The following is a 25186-nucleotide window of genomic DNA, read 5'->3' on the forward strand; positions in this document are numbered from 1 at the left end:
CCAAACTTTTCCTAAACCCCCAAAAAAATCAAAACTTCTTTTTAATATTCTTTTTGAGTGGGGGAGGGGGGGGGGGTGCAAAAAAAAAAAACAAAAACTTTTCAAAACTTTTTTTTTTAAACAAACATTTTTTTTTGAAGGGTAGGGGTGGGTGCAAAAAACAAAAAGAAAAACTTTTCAAACTTTTTTTAAAAAAACAATTTTTTTTTGTGTGTGTGTGTGTAGGGGGGGGGGGGTTGTGAGGGGTGGGAAGAGGAGCGGGGGCTGGTGAAAAAACAAAAAAAAATATCAAAACTTTTTTTTTTTTTTTTGGTGGGGGTGGGGGTGGGGGGGGGAGGGGAGAGGAGGAGTGGAGGCTGGTAAGAAAAAGTCAAACTTTTAATTTTTTTTTTGGGTGGGGGAGGGTTGCGAGGAGGAGGAGGGAGGGGGGGGGGGGGTGAAAAAACAAATAAAGAAAATCAAAAATTTTAAATTTTTTTTGGAGGGTGGGGGGTGGGGGGAGGGTTGCGAGGAGGAGGCGGAAGGGGGAGGGGGTGAAAAAACAAATAAAGAAAATCAAAAAAAAATTTAATTATTTTTTGGGGTGGGGGGTTAAGGGGTTGGGAGGAGGGGGGGTGAAAAAATAAAAATTTGGTGGGGGATGGGGTGGGGGCGGGGGTGAGGGAGGGACGTGGGGGGCATGGGGTAGGGAGCGGGTTCTGGGCGGAGGTGGGTCAAAGTGTTAAAAATAAAACTTGAGTGCAAAGTATTAAAAATAAAGTTGAGGGTCAAAGTATCAAAATAGAAACTTTTGGGCAACTTCAAAATCCGTTAATCACCAATAGAAAATTATCACATCCACCTAATAATTAAAACTTGAGTCACCTCTCGTAAAACAAAAAACTAAAAAGTGACCAATAAATAAATGCGCATGTTAATAGAGTGGGGAAAAGTAGAAATAAAAATACCTAGTGAGGCAAATACATAATTGAGTCATATTCTAGTCTAAAGTCTAAACACACCAATCAAAATTTCCGACGGGGAGTTCAGGCATACCTTAATTGATCTTTGATACGTCTGGAGAAGTTGAGATGAGTTCTGAAAAGCAAACACGAAGACGATTATCATGCGCCCCTTACTTCGATGCACTCTGGTTCTGTTACTGTAAGTAGTGCATTTCTTTAGATTTAGTATTCATTGAAAAGAATTTATAAGCTCTAATCCATCAAACCCCCTTGTCAGTAAGAGCATTTTAAGTATGCTAATCACTTGTCCAGGCTAGTTAATTATAGTCTCTTATGCTCTGAATGTTTAGTAATGTAGCTTGATTTGTATCTCTTCATACGGTTTATTTGCTGCTATTCTTAATCAAATAATTCTTTTTCTTCTCTCATAGCTTATCTAGGCTTTGGGTGTGGGGTTTTTTGCTAAAGATATCAAATTTCTTGTAATCACCACTTGATAATAGCGGCGAAAAAGGGAAGGTTTGGAGAATCTCAATTGTTGGGCATCATGATAGTTTTGTCCTTTAGGTATTTGCTGTTATGTCGGGATTCAATTGGTCATGAGCAGTGTTTTGAGATACCAATATCCACTATTCCTTGTTTAGAAATACAATTGCCAGTTGACATATTTTCTAATTTGTCGCTACAAGAAACAAATTGTTGTGTGAATGAATTAGACATCTGGATTGTTGCGTGGATGATAGGCAGATCTTGTGTCAGTCGACCTGGTCAAATGAAGCTGGTTGCTGAAAGTACAAGACCGGGGGGGGGGGGGGGGATTGTAAGCCTGTTAAAAATCTAGTCGACTACTGTTTGGTTCTAGTCTGACTGATAGCGAGACAGCTTGCACAAAATTGTTAGTCCTTCGATTTGCACAAGTATAAACCACAACAAATAGTACGGGTGCAAAATATAATATGAGAGCAATAAAATAAATGACATCAGGAATTTTTATACTGGTTCGGAACCAATGTGGTATACTAATCCAGTCCCCTTGGGTTGCAAGGAGGTTATCTCTTTAAGCTCTTTGTAGTTTGAGTTGAGTACAGCTTTTGTGGTTTTCCTCGTTCACCACCAACGTTTACAAGGTTGCTCACCAACCACGAACAAGGGTTGGTTTTGACACCCTCACCAACAACGCACAAAATTGGTTTTTCACTCGCTCACCAACAATGACTCTTTGGTTTTCACTCGCTCACCAAAGAAACGAACAATGATACAACCTCTAAATACAAAGCCTCACCAACTATACTATATCTCTCCTCTCTTTTTTGTTTACACAGTAAGTCACTCAAGAGTACAATGCTTATGAAAAGTAAAGCAAAAAACTTGAGAAGGTTGAGACGAAAGTATAAGTGGCTGCGTATTGTTGCAGTATCTTCTCTTTTATACTCGGTCTTTGAATATTCTAGATGTTGCTCCTCATAAATGCAGTAGTCTTCTAATATTGGATAGTATTATTTCACTTGATTGTTGTAGATGGAAATCCTCCTTGAGATCTTCGGGTCATTGTCGCTTTCCTTGACTAGTCAGCTTGATTACAATATTCTTGCTTTGATTGATAAGTCATCTCTCTCATTTATGGTATGATATGGCTATAGAGATTTGCTGAAGCCGTTTTCCTCTTCTTTCCTTGTATAGGAGAGAATATATTTTATTCCATCTTCTTGGTAAAGTGATCACGTGGAATGACTTTGAGTGGAATCAATTTGTGTTTTCCATCCAAGTTCTTCAATTACATTCTGGTCTTCTCTTTGTGCTTTCCAAATAATATGCTCCTTCCTTTATTTCCATAAATCATGGAATACTTCTTCAATCATATAGTAATAATGAGAAATTCCTTTCCATCAAGGATGTAGTACTGTAATTTCCATAACTCTCGTTAATTTCCTTGAAAACAAATATTTTCCGAGATATAGAATATAATAAAAATATTCTTTCATAAATTATGGTAGTAATTTGAACTCCTTTGAATCTTCCATTCTTGATTATGGAAAATAGTATCTTTTTCCATAATTGATATTCACTCAACATCCTCCATCCATAGTTAACAAATCTTCACAATAAATTAAATATTCATGGTCTTCATGAGATTTGCAACTGTAGACTTGTAGTAGAGATATTTCATTCCTTCCAACTCGTAGTAGACGTATATTCAAATTTGAAATGCAAATTCAAATATTTCTTTCTTCTTTTACTGGCTTGTACAAGTATGAGCTTTTAGTTAATCAACCCAAGAGAATTTCAAGATCCTCTTCATTTCACCTTGGATCTTGATTTATATTAATTCGAATGTAGTCACATTCGTCTTCTTGAATTTGGACTTTTATTACTCCGAATGTGGACTCTTTTGTAAACTTGAGACTTCTGCATATCTTGATACTCCATAGACTTTGAACCTTCATTAAGTACCAAATCAATCTTGATCTTTTTCTTTTGTAGAATATTTTCCTTCCTTAGGATCATAGTAAATATTCTTCCCATAATTCTTGCACCTTGATTTGGGTAAGTCCTTTTCTTCCACATCTTCCGTGATTCCATCTTGTAATGTCTTCTTTTCCATATTTGATTAGATCTTCATCAAATAAACCTATAGCAAAAATAAATTTACCACAAGTAAATGTTCTTTTATAAATAATTATGTTGGTTTGTTATCATCAAAATTAATAGGTGAAACCTTAGACCTAACAGTTGCATCATGGCTCTCAAAAATCTTTCACAGAGTATAAATAATTTCTCCTACTGCTCTAAACCCCACGGGAAAATGATTTATGCTCCTGTCCATAACATTAGTAATTAAAGCAAGTGACCAATTTGAAATTCGGATGTATATTGTGCAAGAGGTCTTTGCTATTGATTAGGAAAGAGGAGGATTTTCAGGTGTATCAGAACACAGAAGGTTGAAAAAGAAACTCTTTCTGAAGTAGAGTTTGAAGGAGGATCTCCCTTTTTATTGGTGGCAATCCCAGTGCGATAACTATATTTATTGCCTATTCTACTACACCAAAGGCTATGGCACAAGATAGGACTTGCACCAGCCTTTCGGATGTAGTAATATGGGTCTTGAGGTGCGTCTGTGTGCATGCCAAAATTATGAAAGTAATAGGCTAAAGGTTGCAACGAGCCAACGGCTGTTGAATGTAGTGCTGCAACAGATGTTAGCTTGTTATCATTTCAACCAGAAAATCCTTTCTGGTTGGTAGATTCAATGCGGATTTTAGATATAGCATCACAACCATTTCTTTTGCAAATTGAATGGGGTTTTAACATTAAAACCTAGGAATTTAGTGTGCAGCATGTAGGTTTTCTGCTTTGGAACCTACAGAGTGCAGCAATCAAGCTGATGTTGTGCCACATCAGAATAAGCACATTCAACTTGATCATAAGTAGTGGTTTCTGATGAACGTGGGAGTGAATGGTAGCAAGCATGACACATCTGATCCAATTGCAAGGGTGACTCCATATTCTCAAGGTCTCATCTTAACTCTGCAGAATAAGACCTAACAAGCTCTATTCTGATTGGCATTAAGCAATCCTTTTTTAAATTTGTGTTCTCACTAAACAATCTTTGCTTCAGCTCTACTGTGATGTTGCATGTGTGGACTCGTTGAGGATAGAATCCCTATTTCAGCTCTAGCTCCTCCGCTTCTTCGAATATCTGAGGATAGAATCCCTGTTCCCGCTCTAGCCCCTCCGCTTACTTCTTCTTAGTCTTTTGCATTCATCTAAAGCTTTTCTTCATGGGTTGCAACGGTGACAAAATACACTAGGTGATTTCTTGCAATCTATCCAAGTCTTAGTGGGCAGAGTTATCCGGTGCCTGTGTTGGTAGGAGGTAGCGGGTACTCGGTGGAATAGTCGAGGTGCGCAAGCTGGCCCGGGAGCCACAGTCATAAAAGAACACTCTCCTTCCTGGGAATCCCTACTCCAATAACATTCAACTGTTTTTATCTTTGTTCTGCCTTTCTTTGTGCTGATTCCAGTTTTTAGCCTAACATAAGAGTGAAATATACTATCATTTTCCTTGTTACAAGAATAAATGAATCGTCACCATCCATTTTGCTTCATTTGAATCGTTTAGGGTTCTCTAACACAAGAGGTTCTCTGCATTTTTTACTGATATACAAATCTCAATTTCCTTGCCCGGTGGAATGAGCTCCATTGGGAATGACTAAGAAGGGCTTACCCTATGCGTGCAGTACTCTCTGGCTAGTGTGGAGGTGGGGGAGGTGGGCACGACTACAGGTCACTAAAGGAGTACTCTAAAGGTAAGAGGGTGGATTCTTGGCTGTTTCGAAGGCCTTTAGAGTACTCCTTTAGTGGTATTATTGGCTGTTTCTATGCATTTTCTACTGATATACAAACTGCAAAAAGGTTGTTTCTAGGCTTCAAAACCATGACTACAGGTCACTAAAGGAGTACTCTAAAGGCTCATCCTCCGATGATAATGACTATTTTAATGCAAATCCATGATTTATACCAAATGGTATTCTTGAGGAATTAAAAACTTGAGCTCCAAGCAAGCCACTTGATTTCTTAGGTAAAAGGCATTTTTAAGAGAAACCAATGGAAGACCCAATTTCCCTTTGGCGCTATAAGTAGTTATATCCAGCTCTGAGATATGGAAATCATCACTTTCCACTTAAAAGAAAAAGTTAAAGATTGAAGAACTTTCGAACTCTCTTTTATCCAAGGAAACCCCAAACTGATTGGTCTGAAATGTGATTCAGAGTAACCCACTTACTTTTGTTAGGAATATGGAAAAAGGACCTCAGTAAGAGTTTTCCAACAAAGAGATCATCTGTCATAAACTTAAGTTAATATCAAATGCACTACGTAATCCATTTATGTATCAGATGACGAAAGGAGAAAGAGGGTGGATAGATGACCAAACAATAGCAAAACTTACATTTGATCATCTTTTCAGTTGAAAGCACTCTTGAATACCCTTTTTTTTTTGACACCTCATGGTGAAGAGTAGGAAGTACTATTTGTAACATGTGAATGCCTTAAATAAGGATTTCGTAAATGATCAAACAAACGGTAGACCACAGAGGCTGGTAAATTGTTTGTGAAAGTTGTTAGTTGTTACGATGCTAGCAAATGAGAGACTGCTCTTGGGGTTGTCAGAAGAGAGCTTTGCAAGCTCAGGTTCGTCAAGGATCTAGACCGCTGTTTAGCTAAGCCGGGGCCTTAAACAACAAGTCTTACGCTGATCCTTGCCTTTAATAGCCTTAGCCAATCCGCTGCAACTGAGGGGAACTATTGTACACAATAGGATCATATTGTAATGGTAACTTGCTTTATCTGAAGTGATGCAAGTCTTGCTTGGTGATTTCTGATGCCACTTATTATATTCTATGCTACTATTTGCACCCCTGACCACTCCTTATCTATTTGTTCTTCTTCCATCTTTGTTATGGAAGGAAATGCCTGGAAGCTTCTAAACTAGGGGTAATTTATTTGAGAGACACACATTTAGACATTTTCGATAAATAAAATGATTCGTTTAAGGTCTGCGTACATTATACCCTCCCCAGACCCCAAGATGTGGGATTTCACTGGGTTGTTGTTGTTGTAAAATGATTCGTTTACATGCCGAGATAGCAACACAATTCTATACTCAATAGAAGGCTCACCACCATACATTCTGTTATTTTGCTGTTGTTAATAAATAAGTTTTGGTTGCAATATCTGTATGAAATTATCAATAGTCCAAAAGGAGCAAAACCAAAGTTGATATCACTAGGATTAATGCGAGACCTGTTTCTCTTCTGTATTTACGTTTGCTTTCTTCATTGAGAATTAGTTTAGGCTGATGCGTAACTATGTTGTGGCAGCTCCAGTCCATCAGATGCAGCAGTACTATAGAGTTGGTGTCCTTGATAATTGTAGTCAGAAGTGGAGTGGTCTTGTTGATTGTCTGACATTAAAAACCAAAAGGTCTTCTGAAGTGGAGGTATAGTGTTCTCTTGCATCATAGTCTGGACTGTTTCATGATGTTCTTTTTTTCTTCTGAGTTATTCAAAGTTGCAAGGTCCCTTCTCCTGTTTATGCTGATTCTTATTCCATAGCAGAAATTTTTTTTCAGTATCGGTTTTCTACAATTTTCTGTATTTATCCTCCCATGTTTAGTACATCACTTGCCTGAAATATGTTGTATGTTGTGGCATCAATCAAAGTAGTATAATAAGCAATATCTACCTGTCAGGCTGTCACTTGACATTCTAATCTCTGATAGAACTCAAAACCAAAAGCCAAAATAAAATTGGTAAAGAAAGAAACGAATATGGGGAAAAGGCACATTTAAGATGTTTTTCTTGAGTCATGCCTGTTACCCTTTTTTGAAAGGGCACGTGGTATGTAGTAGTCAGTGAGTTTTGAATGGTATTTACAGTAGGGCAGCAAGCATATGAGAAGCTGTTCGTTCTATAACCACTATAGATGTCCGTTTCCCCATGCTAAAGAGGGATAAAATAGGAGAAGAGATGATAGCTTGTTTTGATCTGAGGATTTATCAGGTTTTTGATGACCATAGAGGGAGAGGGAGGGAGGGAAGGGGGGGGGGGGGGGGGGAGAGAGAGAGAGAGCTGTTTTTCTTGAATGACATTTCAAAAAGAATGGAAGGTTCAGACCTTTTAATTTGCAGTCTCAATTCGGACATCGATTTCTTCATCTTATTAAAATAAAATATTAGATAATAAAAAACTAGATAAAATGTTCTAGAAACTGCAACCTGTTATAAAATAAAAACTATAAAGTAAATACACGGAAGAAATATGTAGAGAGATATAAGATTGTATTGCTACTCTTTCAATTCTACATATGACCACTATTTATAAGGAAAAATATATGCTTAATGGCTAAGCCATTTAAGATGACAACTAAGGGGTCATGTACTCTTGGTGGCTAAGTAACTTAATGGACAAGCATACTCATAACACTCCCCCTTGGATGTCCATTAATTAGAGTAATGAGTATGCTTATCCATTAAGTTACTTAGCCACCAAGAGTACATGACTCCTTAGTTGTCATCTTAAATGGCTTAGCCATTAAGCATATATTTTTCCTTATAAATAGTGGCCATATGTAGAATTAAAAGATGAGCAATACAATCTTATATCTCTCTACATATTTCTTCCGTGTATTTACTTTATAGTTTTTATTTTATAACACGTTATCAGCACGAGACTCTGTTATCTCGAGCAAATACTTTAAAAGCCTCGAAGGTATTGATTTCTTTTTTTCCTTTACTAATGACAAATCTTTCTAAACATGAATTTGTAGCCTTAGATATATCCGGCAATAGCTATATGTCTTGGATTCTTGATGCCGAGATTCACCTTAATGCGATGGGTCTGGCAGACACCATCAAAGATAAAAATGAGGCATCAAACCAAGACCGTGCCAAGGCAATGATATTCCTCCGCCATCATCTTGATGAGAATTTGAAAATGGAATATCTCTCGGTTAAAGATCCTCTTACGCTGTGGAATGATCTGAGAGATAGATATGATCACCTGAAGATGGTCATACTTCCACAAGCACGTTTTGATTGGCTCCATTTAAGGCTACAAGATTTTAAATCTGAAGGCATATAATTCTGCAATGTTTAAAATTATTTCTCAGTTGAAATTATGTGGTGAAAATATCACTGATCATGATATGCTGGAGAAAACATTCTCCACTTTTGAGAGATGAAGTTCAAGAAATATTCTGATCTAATCTCACATCTTCTAGTGGCTGAACAACATAATGAATTATTAATGAAAAATCATGAAAGCCGACCCACTGGTACTGCCCCATTCCCTGAAGTGAATGAGGCAAATTTTCGCCATTCTAGGCGTGGAAGAGGTCGTGGCCCCAGTTGTGGTCATGGTCGTGGTCGAGGAAGGAATTTTAATCATGATTCTCGTCTTGCACCAAATAATACCCTTCACCACCAGCAGTGTAAAAGGAAGGATGAAAAGCATGAAGCTGTGCAAAAGAAAAATTCAGAAAATAAATGCTTCCGATGTGGAGGAAAAGGGCACTGGTCACGTACCTGTCGTACGCCAAAGCACCTAGTTGAGCTGTATCAAGCCTCCCTCAAAAAGGCAGAAAAGGATGCCGAAGCAAATTTTATTTCTGAAGATAATGTTGAGCCCATGCATCTAGATGTGGCAGATTTCTTTGAACTCCCTGAAGGGAAAATAGATCATCTGATCGGTGATGGATCTGTATTAACTTAGATATTTCATACATGTCGTTTGTATTAGCTAATGTGGTTATGTTTCCATAGTTATGTAAATAAAGTGTGTGTAATGCTTTGTTTAATAGTAATATATGTAATAAAGTGTGTAATACTTTGTCTAAATCATAATATCTACTTCGATGTTTACTTTGTCTATTCTTTCGTTTTGAAGAATATATGAAAAATCCTCAAATATTATTTGGATCAATGACCAATCATGAAGATATTTGTGTGATTGATAGTGGAACAACGCATGCTATATTCAAAGATGAGAAATACTTTTCTCACTTGCGTAGAAAAAGGGGAAATATTAATACAATTTCTGGCAATTCGAAATTAATTGAAGGCTCCGGAAGAGCTACTATATTTCTACCTAAGGGGACGAAACTTGTTATAGAAGATGCATTATTCTCTTCTAGATCCCCAAGAAACTTGTTGAGTTTCAAAGATATCCGCCGTAATGGGTATCACGCCGAGACATTAAATGAAACAAATGATGAATATCTTATTATTACAAAGAATGTCTCCGGCCAGAAATATGTTTTGGAGAAATTACCAACTTTGTCTTCTGGCCTGTACTATGCAGAAATTAGTACAATTGAAGTGCACTCAATCGTAAACCAGAAGTGTAACGATTCAGGAACTTTTGTGCTTTGGCATGACCGAATGGGTCATCCTGGATCAATAATGATGAGACGAATTATTGAAAATTCAAATGGGCACCCACTTAAGAACCTGAAGATTCTTGAAAGTAGTGAATTTTCATGTGTCGCTTGTCATCAGGGCAAATTGATAACCAGGCCATCACCAATGAAAGTTGACGTTGAATCCCCTGCTTTTCTAGAGCGTATACATGGGGATATATGTGGACCTATTCACCCATCTTGTGGGTCATTCAGATATTTTATGGTTCTAATAGATGCGTCTTCGAGATGGTCTCATGTGTGCCTCATATCGTCTCGCAACCTGGCGTTTGCGAAATTATTGGCACAAATAATACGCTTAAGGGCACAGTTCCCAGATTATCCTATAAAAGCTATACGTCTTGATAATGCTGGAGAATTTACATCCCAAGCTTTTGATGATTATTGTTTATCAGTTGGGATAAAGGTTGAACATCCTGTAGCACATGTTCATACCCATAATGGCCTTGTTGAGTCATTTATTAAGCGTGTGCAATTGATAGCAAGACCATTACTTATGAAAACACGGTTGCCTACAACCGTCTGGGGTCATGCTATCTTACATGCAGCATCTCTTATTCGTCTCAGACCGACTCATTATAATAAATACTCCCCGTCACAATTAGTATTTGGTCATGAACCAAATATTGCTCATCTCTGAATCTTTGGCTGTGCTGTATATGTGCCTGTAGCACCACCACAGCGCACTAAGATGGCCCCCAAAGAAGGTTAGGAATATATGTTGGGTTTGAATCACCCTCCATTATTCGCTATCTTGAGCCATTGACAGGAGATTTATTCACTGCCCGATTTGCAGATTGTCGATTTGATGAAACAAATTTTCCACAATTAGGGGGAGAGAGAAAAGAAATCAAAAGAGAAATTGCGTGGAGAGTTCCATCACTATCTCATTTTGATCCACGTTCCCCTATATGTGAGCAGGAGATCCAGAAGATCATCCACTTGCAGAAAATAGCAAATCAAATGCCAGACGGATTTACTGATTTGAAAAGAATAACTAAGTCGTATATCCCTGCAGAGAATGTGCCTATTTGAATTGATGTTCCAAAGGGACAATCTACTAGTGTCATAGCCTCTGAATCTCATCCACGCCTGAAGCGTGGTAGGCCATTGGGCTCCAAGGATAAAAATCCTAGAAAAAGAAATACAAACAATGATCAGAATGACACTATGAAAGGATCTCATGAAGAGATTCAAGATCTGATTAATCCTGATATTCCTGAAGCAATCAGCAAACCCGAGACTCCAGTGAGTAAAGAACTATCATTAAGTTTTACTGGTGATGAGGGCAACTTGAATCGTTCGAAAATTGCGGTGAATAGTGTTTTTGCATATAATGTTGCACTAAATATTATGAAAGGCAGTGAGGATCAGGAACCTCAATCTGTCGAAGAATGTCGACGAAGATATGATTGGCCAAAATGGCAAGAAACAATTCAATCAGAATTGAATTCACTTGCTAAACGTGAGGTTTTTGGACCTGTAGTCCAAACGCCTAATGGTGTAAAACCAGTTGGCCACAAATGGGTCTTTGTACGAAAAAGAAATGAGAGAAATGAAATTGTGCGATACAAAGCACGCCTTGTTGCACAAGGATTCTCTCAAAGACCCGGCGTCGACTATGAAGAAACGTATTCACCAGTTATGGATGCTATAACATTTCGATACCTCATCGGTTATGAAACCCTTGAAATACATCTGATGGATGTGGTTACAGCTTATCTTTATGGCTCACTTGATAATGAAATTTATATGAAAATTCCTGAAGGATATAAAATGCCTGAAGCATTTGGTTTAAAGTCTCGGGAAATGTATTCAATCAGATTACAAAGATCATTATATGGTTTAAAACAATCAGGGCGCATGTGGTATAATCGCCTAAGTGAGTACTTGATAAATGAAGGATATATAAATGATGCCATTTGTCCATGTGTTTTTATTAAGAAAACAAAATCAGGGTTCATTATACTTGCTGTTTATGTTGATGACATAAATCTCATTGGAACTCCAGAAGAGCTCCAAAAGGCGATTGAATATTTGAAGGAAGAATTTGAGATGAAAGATCTCGGAAAGACAAAACTCTGTCTTGGTCTGCAAATTGAACATTTCGCAAAAGGGATCTTTATCCATCAATCTGCCTATACTGAGAAAGTTTTAAAACGGTTTTACATGGACAATGCGCATCCTTTAAGTACTCCTATGGTCGTTCGCTCACTTGAAGTAAGCAAAGATCCGTTCCGCTACTGAAAATATGATTCAACTACAACTAAAAGGGAAAATGCTCCCAGACACAGATTCCCAGGTAAGAGAAAATAGATCCAGATCTGATTCTCTCTCTCCTCAAACCACCATCGCAGCCCTCACTCCAGCATGACTCCAGCTTTCTCTCTCCTCCATAGCCTCCATCTACAGCTTTTTCTCATCCTTTTGCTTTCTCTCTCCTCCAAATATTTTCAGATCTACCCTCTGTCAGTGTCGGAAAATAACTGGTGACATCGGCGACCTCTGGCAGTGCCGGAAAATTTTTCCGGCGACCTGTCAGTGCCGGAAAAAACTCCGGCGACCTGAGTTACTGTCGGCAGAATCACCGGTGACATCTGACAGTGCCGGCGACCACATCAATCAACATAAAACTCCTTCAGTGGTCATTTCAGTAAAACTCTTTCACTGGTCATTTCAGTCTCTTCAATGACTTCCATTAGAAACATGCAGGGCTCACACCTTTTTTTCATCAGTGGGGATAAATCCTTTGAACTCAGGAATACGGGGGATAAATATTATAACTGGTTTTCACTAATAGAAAGGGGCAAGAGATATACAAGCAAGATCAATATGGATATTCAGAACCTGAGATGGGTGTGCGAAGCGCTTATTCAAGCATCAAAAGGTACTGGTCGACTATATAGAAGGTGGGGTAGAAAGCAACAACACAATCTTTTCAGAGTTTACCAAAACTTCAATGTTTATGGTAGATTTGTTCGCATAGAGGTTTGGCATGGTTCATCTAAAGCAGCAGTGATAATCCTTGAGATCAGCCTCAACAGTGGATGGTCAGATATTGCGAAGAAAATCCTTTGATTTCTGAAAGAATTCAGCGAAGCAGAGCCACTGCTTCCTCCTCCCCCATTGACAAAATCTTATCGCGCAGCTGCTAGCATTGACAGATGGCCAGAAATAAGTCGAGGAACGAACAAAGGAGAATTGAATGAAAAACATCCTCTGCACAGAAGCTTGGTTGGCACCTTCAATGATCCATTTCATCACAGTCCCAATCCCGAAACTATTCAGAAATGGTTCATTAGTAGATGGAGAGTTACTGCTGGCAGCAAAGTCATACCTTTAGACCACAATCAGTTCCTCTTTGAGCTTCCTTCCAGGCAAGAGGCAATAAGGGTAAAAGCAGGGAATTGGTTCTGGAACGGAAGACATTTTTCTTTATCTTGGTGGTCGCATGACATTTTCTCATTGCAATCTGGTAACTGCTCGGAAAACATATGGTTGAAAGTTTTTAGAATCCCCCTAAATGCTTGGTCAATGGACACTTTTGAACATATAGGGGCTCGTTGCGGGGGTTATATCGGTGTTGATGAAGATACGAAGAACAGAACCCACCTGATCTGGGCTCGTATCTGCGTCAAAAAATCAGCTATGAAGTTTCCGGCAAGGTTGAATTTTGAATTTGATGATAGGATCTTCGAATTGCCAATAATTAAGGAAATCCAGTCTTTCTCTTTACATGCTGGTCCTTCAACTGGTTTGCCCGAGGTTGGTAATAAGATGGGGTCAAATTCTCTCTCAGTTCCACGTGCTAACACCATTAATGATTCACGTGACACACGTGTGGAAGAACCTGTGGAGAAAAGAAGGAATTCGAAGGATTTAAACACAAATGGGCCGGCCTTATTCTCTTCTAATAGTCAGGGTAGTAAGAAACACTACAAAGGGAGAACTTCATTAGCTTTGAATAGCGGTTACTACACTAAAGGCCCACTTACAAGCAAACACTTCAAGCAACACAAAAAGAAGCAAGTGTGGAGATCATCTGTACCAAAGCTGGACCCATGCTGCTTCAGAGCTTCATCCTCCTTGAATGCTTCATTCTCTTTTGATCCTTTTGAACTAGAAATTCAAGCTTCTAGTCTCAGGGATTTAGAACTCATGGAGGGGACAGTATCCGAGCCTGAAGCAGATGATGAAGCGGTTCACGCAGGACACTCGATGAACCCACATATACCCAAACCGATATTCTCAGCACTGTCAGTTTCAAATGAATCTGACTCTGGTATCTCATCTCAGTCCTACAACAGTTTTCTTCCTTTGCCTTGGCATGATCTACAAATTCAAACTGTTGATATCCCTGAGGTGGTGGAAACCTCAAAATGGATGAAGTTGACAATGATGAAGGCTTGCAAAGTGTTGGGGGTAAATGTTGCTGGGTTTGAACATGAACTTCTGGGAATTATTCTGAGAATGGAGGAAACAAGGAAAGTGCAGATTCTTGAGCAAAAAAATAAAACAGGAGAATTAAAGAAAGGGAAAAGCAAAGCAGTTACTGAACTTAAAAGATTGGATTGGGGTCTCCAGGACGGGAGTGGGAAGAAAGAGAGGGGCAGGTCTCACAAGGCTCATTCCAGATGAGAGTTAAAACACTCTTGCTGAGGATTTCAAATGGGTTTTTACTAGTGTTTATGACCCTCATACCAATCCAGAAAGGGAGGATCTTTGGCTCGAGTTAGCATCTATCAGGGGATTGTGGTATGACCTATGGGTCATAGGAGGGGATTTCAATGTGTGCAGATTTGTGGGGGAAAGATTGAACTGCGTTAGAAGATCAAGGGTGATGCTGGGCTTCTCCAACACTATTCTAGACCTGGATTTGATTGACCCTCCACTTCAGGGAGCACAATTTACCTGGTCAAGAGGGGAGGAGTCTCTCCAAGCCTCTAGAATTGACAGGTTCCTTATCTCAACAGAATGGAGTGAGATGTTCAATACTATCAAACAGTACCCTTTGCCTAGAGTTTTTTCTGATCATAAACCAATTATCCTGGAAAGTGGAGATTGGGAGACCACACCTTCTTATTTCAAATTTGAAAACATGTGGCTTCAAGCTGAGGGTTTCATGGACATGATAGAAGGATGGTGGATTTCTTACACTGTATTAGGCACCCCAGACTTTGTGCTAATGCAGAAACTAAGGAATCTCAAGAAAGACATTACTAAATGGAATAGGGAGGTCTATGGAACAATCGAGACTCAAAGGAACAAGGCACTCAAAGAACTTTGGAAGCTGGACCAATTAGCTGAGCTCAGAGCTCTCTCTACAGAAGAGAAAGGTCAGACATTGAATCTCAAGCTTGAACTTCAGCAAATAGCAACCGCTGAAGAGATCTCATGGAGACAAAAATCAAGATGTTTATGGTTGAAAGAGGGGGATAAGAATACAAAGTTTTTCCAAAGAATGGCCAACTCTCATAGAAAGGGCAATACCATTGACAGACTCAAAATAGGGAATGAAGTAATTGAAGACAAAGGAAGGATCAAGGATGGTATTCTGGAGTACTATCAATAAATTTACAAAGAGACTGAATCTTGGAGACCCTCAGCTGTCTTTGAAGGTCTGTCAAGTCTCAACACAATTGATAAAGAGGAACTTGAACTTCCTTTCACCGAAATGGAGATTTCAGAAGCTCTCATGACTTGTGCCCCTGACAAAGCTCCAGGCCCTGATGGTTTCACTATGGCCTTCTTTCAGAAATCACGGAACTTCATCAAAGCAGACCTGCTAGCAGCTTTTAATTTCTTTCATCAGAACTGCCAAATGGTGAGATCATGCAATGCCTCTTTCATTGCTCTTATCCCAAAGAAGAAAGGGGCCGCAGAGCTTAGAGATTATAGGCCTATAAGTCTTGTAGGCAGTGTCTACAAATTGCTGGCTAAAATTTTAGCTAAGAGGCTGGGAAAGGTGGTGAATTCCTTAGTTTCTGGACAGCAGAGTGCTTTTCTGAAGAATAGGCAGATCACTGATGCATCTATGATTGCCAATGAAGTGCTAGACTGGAAAATTAAAAGTGGAGAGACTGGGATCCTATGCAAATTAGATATTGAGAAAGCTTTTGATCAGCTTAACTGGGCTTATTTAGTCAACATTTTGAAGCAAATGGGTTTCGGGGAAAGGTGGATAAGGTGGATTTATTTCTGTATTTCGACAGTGAAATTTTCAGTTCTGGTGAACAGAAGTCCAGTTGGGTTTTTCTCTTCTCAAAAGGGACTCAGGCAGGGGGATCCATTGTCCCCTTTCCTCTTTATCATTGCGATGGAAGGATATCTCAGCTGTTAGCAAAGGCCAAAGAACTTCAGTGGATTCAAGGGTTCCAAATGGGCAGAAATCCTTCCACCTCAGTCTCAGTCTCTCATCTACTGTATGCAAATGACACCCTTATATTTTGTGGAGCTGTCAGCAGGTCTCTAATCTCAACACCATCCTCATGATCTTTGAGGCCATCTCTGGACTTCATATCAATATGCTTAAGAGCACTATATATCCAGTGAATGAAGTGGCCAACCTAGAAGCTCTTGCTGATATTCTTAGCTGCAAAACAGGCTTCTTTCCCACCACCTATTTGGGACTTCCTTTGGGTGCTAAATTCAAATCATCTGGGATATGGAGTGGGGTCATTGAAAGAATGGAGAAAAGACTAGCCACTTGGCAGATGCAATATCTCTCATTGGGTGGCAGGCTCACCCTCATCAAAAGTGTCCTAGACAGCATTCCCACTTACTGTATGTCACTCTTCCCTATGCCAAGCTCAGTTCTAAAGCAAATTGACAGGCTTAGAAGGAAATTCCTATGGGAAGGTAACAGTGTTACTCATAAATTCTCTTTGGTCAAATGACAATCAGTTATTTAACCCAAAGGCCAAGGGGGGCTGGGGATTAGAAATCTTAAGTTTCATAACAATAGCCTACTCATGAAGTGGCTTTGGAGATATGGTCAAAATGAGGCAGGGTACTCGAAGGAAATCATCAAAGCTAAATATGGTATTCAAGACCACTGGACTGCAAAGAAAAGCAATGAACCATATGGTGTTGGAGTATGGAAACACATCAGTAGTCTCCAAGAGGAATTCTTCCAGGCTGTCTCATTCAAGGCTGGAAATGGGCTCAAGATCAGATTTTGGCAGGACAAATGGCTTGGGGACACTTTAGTAAAAGACTTATTTCCCTCACTATTTCTGATAGCTTCTAACAAAGAAGCAACATTAGCTCAATATAGAGTTAACAACTGTTGGACACCAATTTTAAGGAGAAATTTACAGGATTGGGAAGTTGATGATTTTCTTTCTCTATTAGAAAGTTTGGGTCAAAGTACTTTGGTGGCAGATTTTCAGGACAGAATCCTCTGGGGCAATTCTAAGGAAAAGATTTTCACTGTGAAGGAATGTTACAACAACTGGAGCTCTCAAAATAGCCTTTTAGAGGTCTGGCCTTGGAAGCTTGTATGGAGAACCAGACAGCCTGTCAGAGTTACTTGCTTCACTTGGACTGCACTGAAGGAAGCATGCCTAACACAAGACAATCTTAGAAGGAGAGGTGTAATCGTCGTTAACATGTGTATCATGTGCAAGCAGACCAATGAGAGTGTCAACCATCTATTTTTGCACTGCCCTGCAGCAGCTAGCCTCTGGTTTTTCTTCTACTCTATGCTTGGTCTACAATGGGTAATGCCCTTCAACATCAAAAATGCATATGCTAGTTGGATACTCTGGAGAGTTGACAAATCCATTAAAAGAATCTGGAGAATGATCCCAGCAGTAATTTTTTGGACCCTATGAAAGGAGAGAAACAGCAGATGCTTTGAAGGAATCTCAACTCCTATTTGCTCTCTAAAGTCTAGGTGTTTAGTTAGTCTTTTTAGTTGGCATTTTTTTGCCCCTGTAAACAATGTGGGTAACTTTCTAGACTTTGTCAGCTCCTTTTCTCTAGTTCAGTAGAGATAGGATATCTTTAGATTGTTCTACAGGTTTTTGCCAAGTCTGTCAGCTTTTCCCATCTGTAACCTTGCATCTTCTTGATGTTTTACTAATGAATTTTATTACTTTACCAAAAAAAAAAAAATGATCCATTCCGACCTCAGGAAGAAAACGAAGAGCTACTTGGTCCTGAAGTATCATATCTTAGTGCAATAGGTGCACTTATGTATCTTGCTAATGCTACAAGACCTGACATAGCATTTTCCGTTAATTTGCTAGCAAGATATAGCTCTTCTCCTACACAGAGGCATTGGAACGGGATTAAGCATATATTGCGATATCTGAAAGGAACTAGCGATATGGGTCTGTTTTATGCTAACAATAGTAGTACAGATCTAGTTGGTTATGTCGATGCAGGTTATTTATCTGATCCACATAAAGCTCGATCTCAAACGGGCTATCTGTTTACATGCGGAGGTACTGCTATATCATGGCGATCGACAAAGCAGTCCATTGTTGCTACTTCTTCAAATCATGCTGAGATAATCGCTATTCATGAAGCAAGTAGAGAATGTGTGTGGTTGAGATCAGTGATACATTTCATCAGAGAAAGATGTGGCTTGAAGTGTGAAACAAAAATACCCACAGTATTATATGAAGATAATGCTGCATGCATAGCTCAATTAAAAGGAGGTTTCATAAAAGGAGATAGAACGAAGCACATTTCACCAAAGTTATTTTTGACACATGATCTCCAAAAGAATGGTGATATTGATGTGCAACAAATCCGTTCAAGTGAACTTGCAGATTTGTTCATCAAATCTTTGCCAACTTCAACTCTTGAGAAGATGATATTCAAGATTGGAATGCGAAGGCTCCGACATCTGAATCTTGGTCTTCGTCAGGGGGAGTGAAATACGCGTTGTACTCTTTTTTCTTTAACCAAGTTTTGTCCCATTGGGTTTTCTTGGTAAGGTTTTTAATGAGGCATCTCTCAAAGCGTATTACTAGATATGTGTACTCTTTTTTCCTTCATTGAGGCTTTTTCCCATAAGGTTTTTCCTAATAAGGTTTTAACGAGGCACATCATCTAATTAATGGACATCCAAGGGGGAGTGTTATGAGTATGCTTGTCCATTAAGTTACTTAGCCACCAAGAGTACATGACCCCTTAGTTGTCATCTTAAATGGCTTAGCCATTAAGCATATATTTTTCCTTATAAATAGTGGCCATATGTAGAATTGAAAGAGTAGCAATACAATCTTATATCTCTCTACATATTTCTTCCGTGTATTTACTTTATAGTTTTTATTTTATAACACAACCTTTTATATTTAGAATTTTTTTGAACAATGTATCAAAAAGTTGTAGTTAAAGAAAAGGCTGTTTCCCCAAACAGTAATAGTGTTATATAAAGGGGGAAATAAGGAGTACTATTCTTTATATCCCAGCCCGAAGTGAGTGCAAGCGATATAGAGCGACAAATCTCAATTCCTTATTGAGGTTGGGAATTGAGAAGTCAAATATAGATTCTCTTATGTACAGTTTTCATGGTACTGCAAAACAACCAAAAGATACAAGCATATGCAGTTGAAACTGCTTTATCTTCAAAGGACTGCTTGATTCTCTCCCTCCAAACAAACCAAAAAATACTTGCACGAGTGCTGTCCTGTGCTTTCCTTGCTTCGTTTGCTTCCTGACAATCCTACCTGTCTAGGTATCATTGTCTGCAAACCAAAAAATACTTGCACGAGTGCTGTCCTGTGCTTTCCTTGCTTCGTTTGCTTCCTGACGATCCTACCTGTCTAGGTATCATTGTCTGCCCCTTGCATTGCCGATTTGATCCCCATCAAAGATATAGAAATAGGATCCACGATTGTGTAGCAATCTAGCGACGCAGAAATGGATGTCTTACCTTCCTTCCGCACCTATAGCATCTGTTGCCGAGAAGATTACCTCCCCTTCGCAGATTTTACTTAAAGCTAACTTTGTCCAAGATCAGTAGTTCTTCCCTGCCTCTTTTCTCCAGTTGACTTAGGAAAGTTCATCGAAGCTGTAAATTGATATGCATTCTAACGTGGAGAATTCATATGGGTAAGCTGGTGAAAACTTTCTTCTTCGCCACTACCTTCTCCATTTCAAAAAAAAAAAAAAAAGAAAGAACTTTCTTCTTTGCGACTTGTCACTGCAGATATTCTTATATGGTGATGATGCAAACAGTTAACCTACAAGATTCGATTCTCTAAACTATCAAACCTTATGCAGTGTTATCAAAAGCGAAAAGCGCAAAAAAGCTCTAAAGTCAGCTGGGCTTTAAGCGCAAAGCGCAAATAAAGCGTGGGCTTTAATGAAAAAAGACGCAATTGTGCAAAATATATATATATATATATATATATGTGTGTGTGTGTTTATCCCAAGACTAATAATAAAAAGCTTGGATAACACAAAAGCTTGGATAACACATATATGGACAAACAAATTGTAAAAAAACCCTCAGGGGTTGGCCTGGTGGTAATTGGCTTGAGCCTTGGGGTGCTCCCTTTCAAGGTCTCAAGTTTGAAATCCACTGGGTGCAAACAATTTCTGAGGGCCATCGGATTGGGGTAAAACCCTGAATTACCCGTGGTGCACTTGCGAGAAACTCCTTGCTGAGGGCCTGTGCACCCCCGGGATTAGTCGGGGCTCAAAGAGACCCGGACACCCGGTGCTTAATAAAAAAATAATAATTGTAAAAACATAACAATAGAGTGAAATATCAATTATCTGGTGTCATCTCTCTCAAGAGAGGCTACTTGGCAAGGAAAAGTATGTCTTAGAGCCTTGATGATGACACTGAAGCGCACATAAAGCGAGGCGAAGCGCTCAACATGTTTTGAGCCTCGCTCCAGGGCTTAAGCGCGCCTTTGATAACACTGACCTTATGCATTGGACTTATCTTCCCTCATCCATAGTTATTCTTCCCACTAAAACTAGCTACATAAGCAAACATTTTCATTTCTCTGTCTTCTCCTCCTTTTTCTTCCTTTTTAGAAGTAGAGTAGTGCAGATTGAAAACTAAAATCAGCATAAAGAATTTTAGGCATTAGTCAAGGAGAGATAGGATTAGAAATGAAGATATCCGAGACAAGGTGGGAGTCGCATCGGTGGAGGACAAGATGCGGGAAGCGAGGCTGAGATGGTTTGGGCATGTGAAGAGGAGAGACACAGATTCTCCAGTGCGAAGGTGTGAGAGGTTGGCTATGGATGGTTTCAGGAGAGGTAAAGGGAGGCCGAAGAAGTATTGGGGAGAGGTGATTAGACAGGATATGGCACAGTTTCAGCTCACCGAGGACATGACCTTAGATAGGAGGTTGTGGAGAACTCAGATTAGGATAGAAGGCTAGGTGTCTTATCCTTCCACCATAGTAGTTGTAGTTATGCTCATTTGTTTATTGCCATTTGATTTCTGCATTTGATTGCTGCTTTTATTTATGGGGCCGTTGTACTTTGGTTATCTTATCTATTTATAGTAGTTACGGCTCCTTTCTTTCTGGACTGTTCTACCATGACTTTCTCGCTTTTGTTATTCCTTGTTTTCATATTGTTTTCGATATGCTTGGCCTTATCTGACCTTTTGTCTTGTTTTCTTCTCTTGAGCCGAGGGTCTTTCGGAAACAGCCGCCCTACCTTTCAAGGTGGGGGTTAGGTCTGCGTACACTCTACTCACCCCAGACCCCACATGGTGGAATTATACTGGGCTTGTTGTTGTTGTTGTTAGTCAAGGCAGAGTATAGGATGAGGAATATAATATTACTGTTTAGACGCTTTAGCAATTGAATCTGAATCTTCTCCAAATTATCAACTCTTTGATTAGAAAAGTTGATGCTATAATGTCGGAAGAGGAGGCATACTAACGAGAGACTTCTCAAATGGGGGAGGTTTAGGATACAAGATTCACTAATGTGTATCTTTCCTTTTTGCCTTTTGTGCTATTAAGGGTAGAGCTGAAAACAGTTTCAATTTGCTGATGTTTCCATTTAACCCCTTGAATCCCGGAGATTGACAGTGAAGGAGGTTTAACCTTTACCATTTCAAGAAAAAAAAAAAAGGAGGTCTGTGTAATGAAATTAAACTAGAGGGTAAGTTTTACGTATTTCACAAACTAGGGGAAGGGTCATTTAGTTTTGCCAAAACCAGAGGAAATGGCTTACTTATACCCTTTTCGTTTAATTCATTCTTTTTCATTTGAAGTTTGCTTCATAACTCTGGTTTTACCTTCTTTGGTTCAGCATGCCCTGTTGCTGCTATATTAAGCTGCCTATTTTGTATACTCGTGTTCAGGTTTTTTATGGGCTTGCCCTGGGCTTAAACAGAAGTACTTACTGGCATGTTTCCCAGAAATTTTCCTCTTTCTTTGAATCTTAAGTGCAATTTACAGTACAGAAAATGTGCATTTCTATTTGCAAGTTGATTCTTAATTGCTTGACTGACTTAGAAGCTTAATTATGTCAGCAAATGACTGAATGAGATACAATAACAAATTAGCATTTGCTGGATTTTTAACTTCTACTTTTTTTTTTTTTTTTTTGAGAGTCAAAGGTAACCATTTATACTAACCATAACTTTTAACACCTAAAAAATGTTAAGAACTTTGCAGAATCATACTTACAGCAAAAAGTCAGTGCCCTTACTCAAAAGCTAAAAATTTATACATTGCCAATTAAATCTACCAATTCTCCTACACCCCCCCCCCCCCCCCCCCCCCCCCCCCAAAAAAAAAAAAAAAAAAAAACTGTTTACACCAAAAAGGAACAAACTAAGACAATTCATCCTGATTTTCTGGATGGAACTGCTAGTAGCTTCAAATTGTCTTGAATTCCTTTCTTTCCGGACTACCCACCACATACAAGCAGGGATGACCTGCCACCAATCTTCATCACCATTTCTTTTCCCCACACTTTTCCAGCTGCTTAGAAGTCCCAATGTAGAACCAGGCATTACCCATTCAACACCCAAAATGCAAAAGAACATGTGCCACACAGATTTATAGTTGTCTTGCAATGCAAAAAAATGATGCTTATTGTTTTCACCATCCTGCCCACATAATAGACATCTTGAACAAATCTGAACACCTCTTCATGTGTTAAACAAGCTTTCCTAATCACCAGCCAGACAAAACAAGAAACCTTCATAGGAATTTTTACTCTCCAAACACTGAAGTTTTAGCTCCACTTTCTTCCCTACACACTGCAGTTTTAGCTCATGTTTTCCCTAAACCTTATTCCATCTTTCATTTCGGTGTAACATTTTTCAGTCGATGTGTACATGACATCAGGAAATTTGACTTGCATGACATTTGGCACAGTTATAAAGAATCAAAAATTTCTGATTATTCTTTTGAGAACCGCACTGGAAGTCAGTTACTCAAGTGCCATGCTTGTATTCCGGCATAAACCAAACCCATCTATGTTTTCAAAGTCCTCAATGAAATATAGGTCTTCGATATATTAATTTTCAGCAAAACTACAAGAGAAACATTAACTAAAAACCTCCTAGGTAGTTGGCTTGTCTTTGATTTCAATATCCATTCCCTAATAAAAAAAAAAAAAAAGATTTCGATATCCATGCCAAAAATAAAAAATAAAAAACGAAAAAAAATAAAAAAAGATATCCATGCCAAACATTTTTCCTGCCCCTAGTACAGTACACTTAGGGTGCTTCAAATTGAAGTAATAACAAGCTATGCTCAGTGTGCTGCAAGCTATGTTGCTCGGACTCGGGTGCGGGTGTCGGATAAGGGTACGAATCTAGAGGTTGGATTCGTCTTGATCTTAAATTTAAGATTTGTGGGTGTGGATCCAGGTACGGATACGAGTGCGGGGATTCGGCAAAAAATAATTTAAAATTCTAAAAATAGAGTTATAAAATCTAAATTATGAGATATTATATGGAAAACTTGAGGAGAAAATATTGATCAAGAGGAGAATCTCAGAAGGAGATAAAAGGAAAAGGAGTGAGAGAGAAATTTCTATATACAAGTTATCCCATTTTCTTCAATTTCACCATAACTTATGTTTTGTTTACATACATCATTGAATCTGTCCAGAATTTCTCCCTCGATTTTGGTTAAAGTACTCAAAATTGGTTGACCAGATCGGATACGGATCCCACACCCACACCCACACCCACACCCATGTCGTGTCGACACGGGTGCTGCACCGAAGTGAAGAGTCCTAGCATCATAGGCTGCAAGTAACAACAATCCAACTCATCCACAATTTTAAATATGATGTATAAATGATTCGGGATTTTATTCACCAACTACATTCTTGAGTTGGTGAGTGAGGCAGTTATGCTATTCCATTTGCTTCTAATGAGGTCGCTGAACTACATAAAATTTCTTTTTTTGGTTGGACGCTTCTCTGAAGATGTGATTAATGGATGCAGAGGCTTTTTTCTTAACCAATGGATACAAAATTTCATGTGGTAATTTAGTTATACCTCTGCTTGCTCTTCCCTATGTATCCTCATAAAGTCACTTCTGCTTGCTGTGCTACTTTGTTGATTTTGTTTTTCATACTCACCACTAGATCTTGTGAAGCAGGAGATTTTGGAAACACGTGAGAAAGAGAAGCCTCAACTGTGGTCGACGCGAACCCCAGAAGAAGCCGCGGCTCATTGGAGAGAACTCTTTGACCATCTAGATGAAGAGTAAAATTCTAAGACTGTTTCATCAGCCCGATTGATACGAGAAAGATCATTTTTTCTCATTAGAAATAATTTTCTTCCATATTGATTCATGCTTCAAAAATGTTATAGAGTGCGTGTTATTATCAAAGAGTGGGTTTCTGGAGAGGCAGCAGTTTAGAAATGTTTGTCATAGGAACTTTATGTTGGAAATTTCTCTCTTTTTTTTTTTTTTTTTTTTTTTTTTTTTTTGAAGATAGAAGCAGCATGAACAAAATTCCAACTGTCTTAACCATCCGAGAACAGCGACCTTCCGATTGGGATGAAATATGGAGCTTATCACAGCAATATACGGGACAAAACATTATTCATCTTTCTTTCTTTAATGTTGGTTTAGTGCATGTACATGGTAATTTTGCTGAGATACATGTATTACAGGAAAAGTCTTGCATGGTTTTCGATCGTTATTGTCCCTATGATGTTATCTTGGGATCATGTGGTACCACGTCATCCGTCGACCTAGATCACCCGACCATGCAAGAAAAGTAGGTCATCATGGATAGAAAATACGATGACACACACTGTTTGCTGAGTGAAACAAACGAGAAAATGTGATTTCATTATGT

General features: G+C 38.9%; 1 protein-coding gene across 1 annotated transcript; it reads left to right on the top strand.

The window, feature by feature from the left end:
- The first annotated feature begins 945 nt into the window (after positions 1-945).
- LOC132644533 (uncharacterized) lies at positions 946-24822 on the top strand. The gene is made up of 3 exons (XM_060361120.1): positions 946-1143; positions 6824-6942; positions 24478-24822. Exons 1-3 carry the CDS (start codon positions 1071-1073, stop codon positions 24586-24588), a joined length of 303 nt encoding a protein of 100 aa, XP_060217103.1. The 5' UTR covers positions 946-1070; the 3' UTR covers positions 24589-24822.
- The last annotated feature ends 364 nt before the right edge of the window (positions 24823-25186 follow it).

This window comes from Lycium barbarum, chromosome 6 (assembly GCF_019175385.1).
Source record: "Lycium barbarum isolate Lr01 chromosome 6, ASM1917538v2, whole genome shotgun sequence".
NCBI lineage: Eukaryota > Viridiplantae > Streptophyta > Magnoliopsida > Solanales > Solanaceae > Lycium > Lycium barbarum.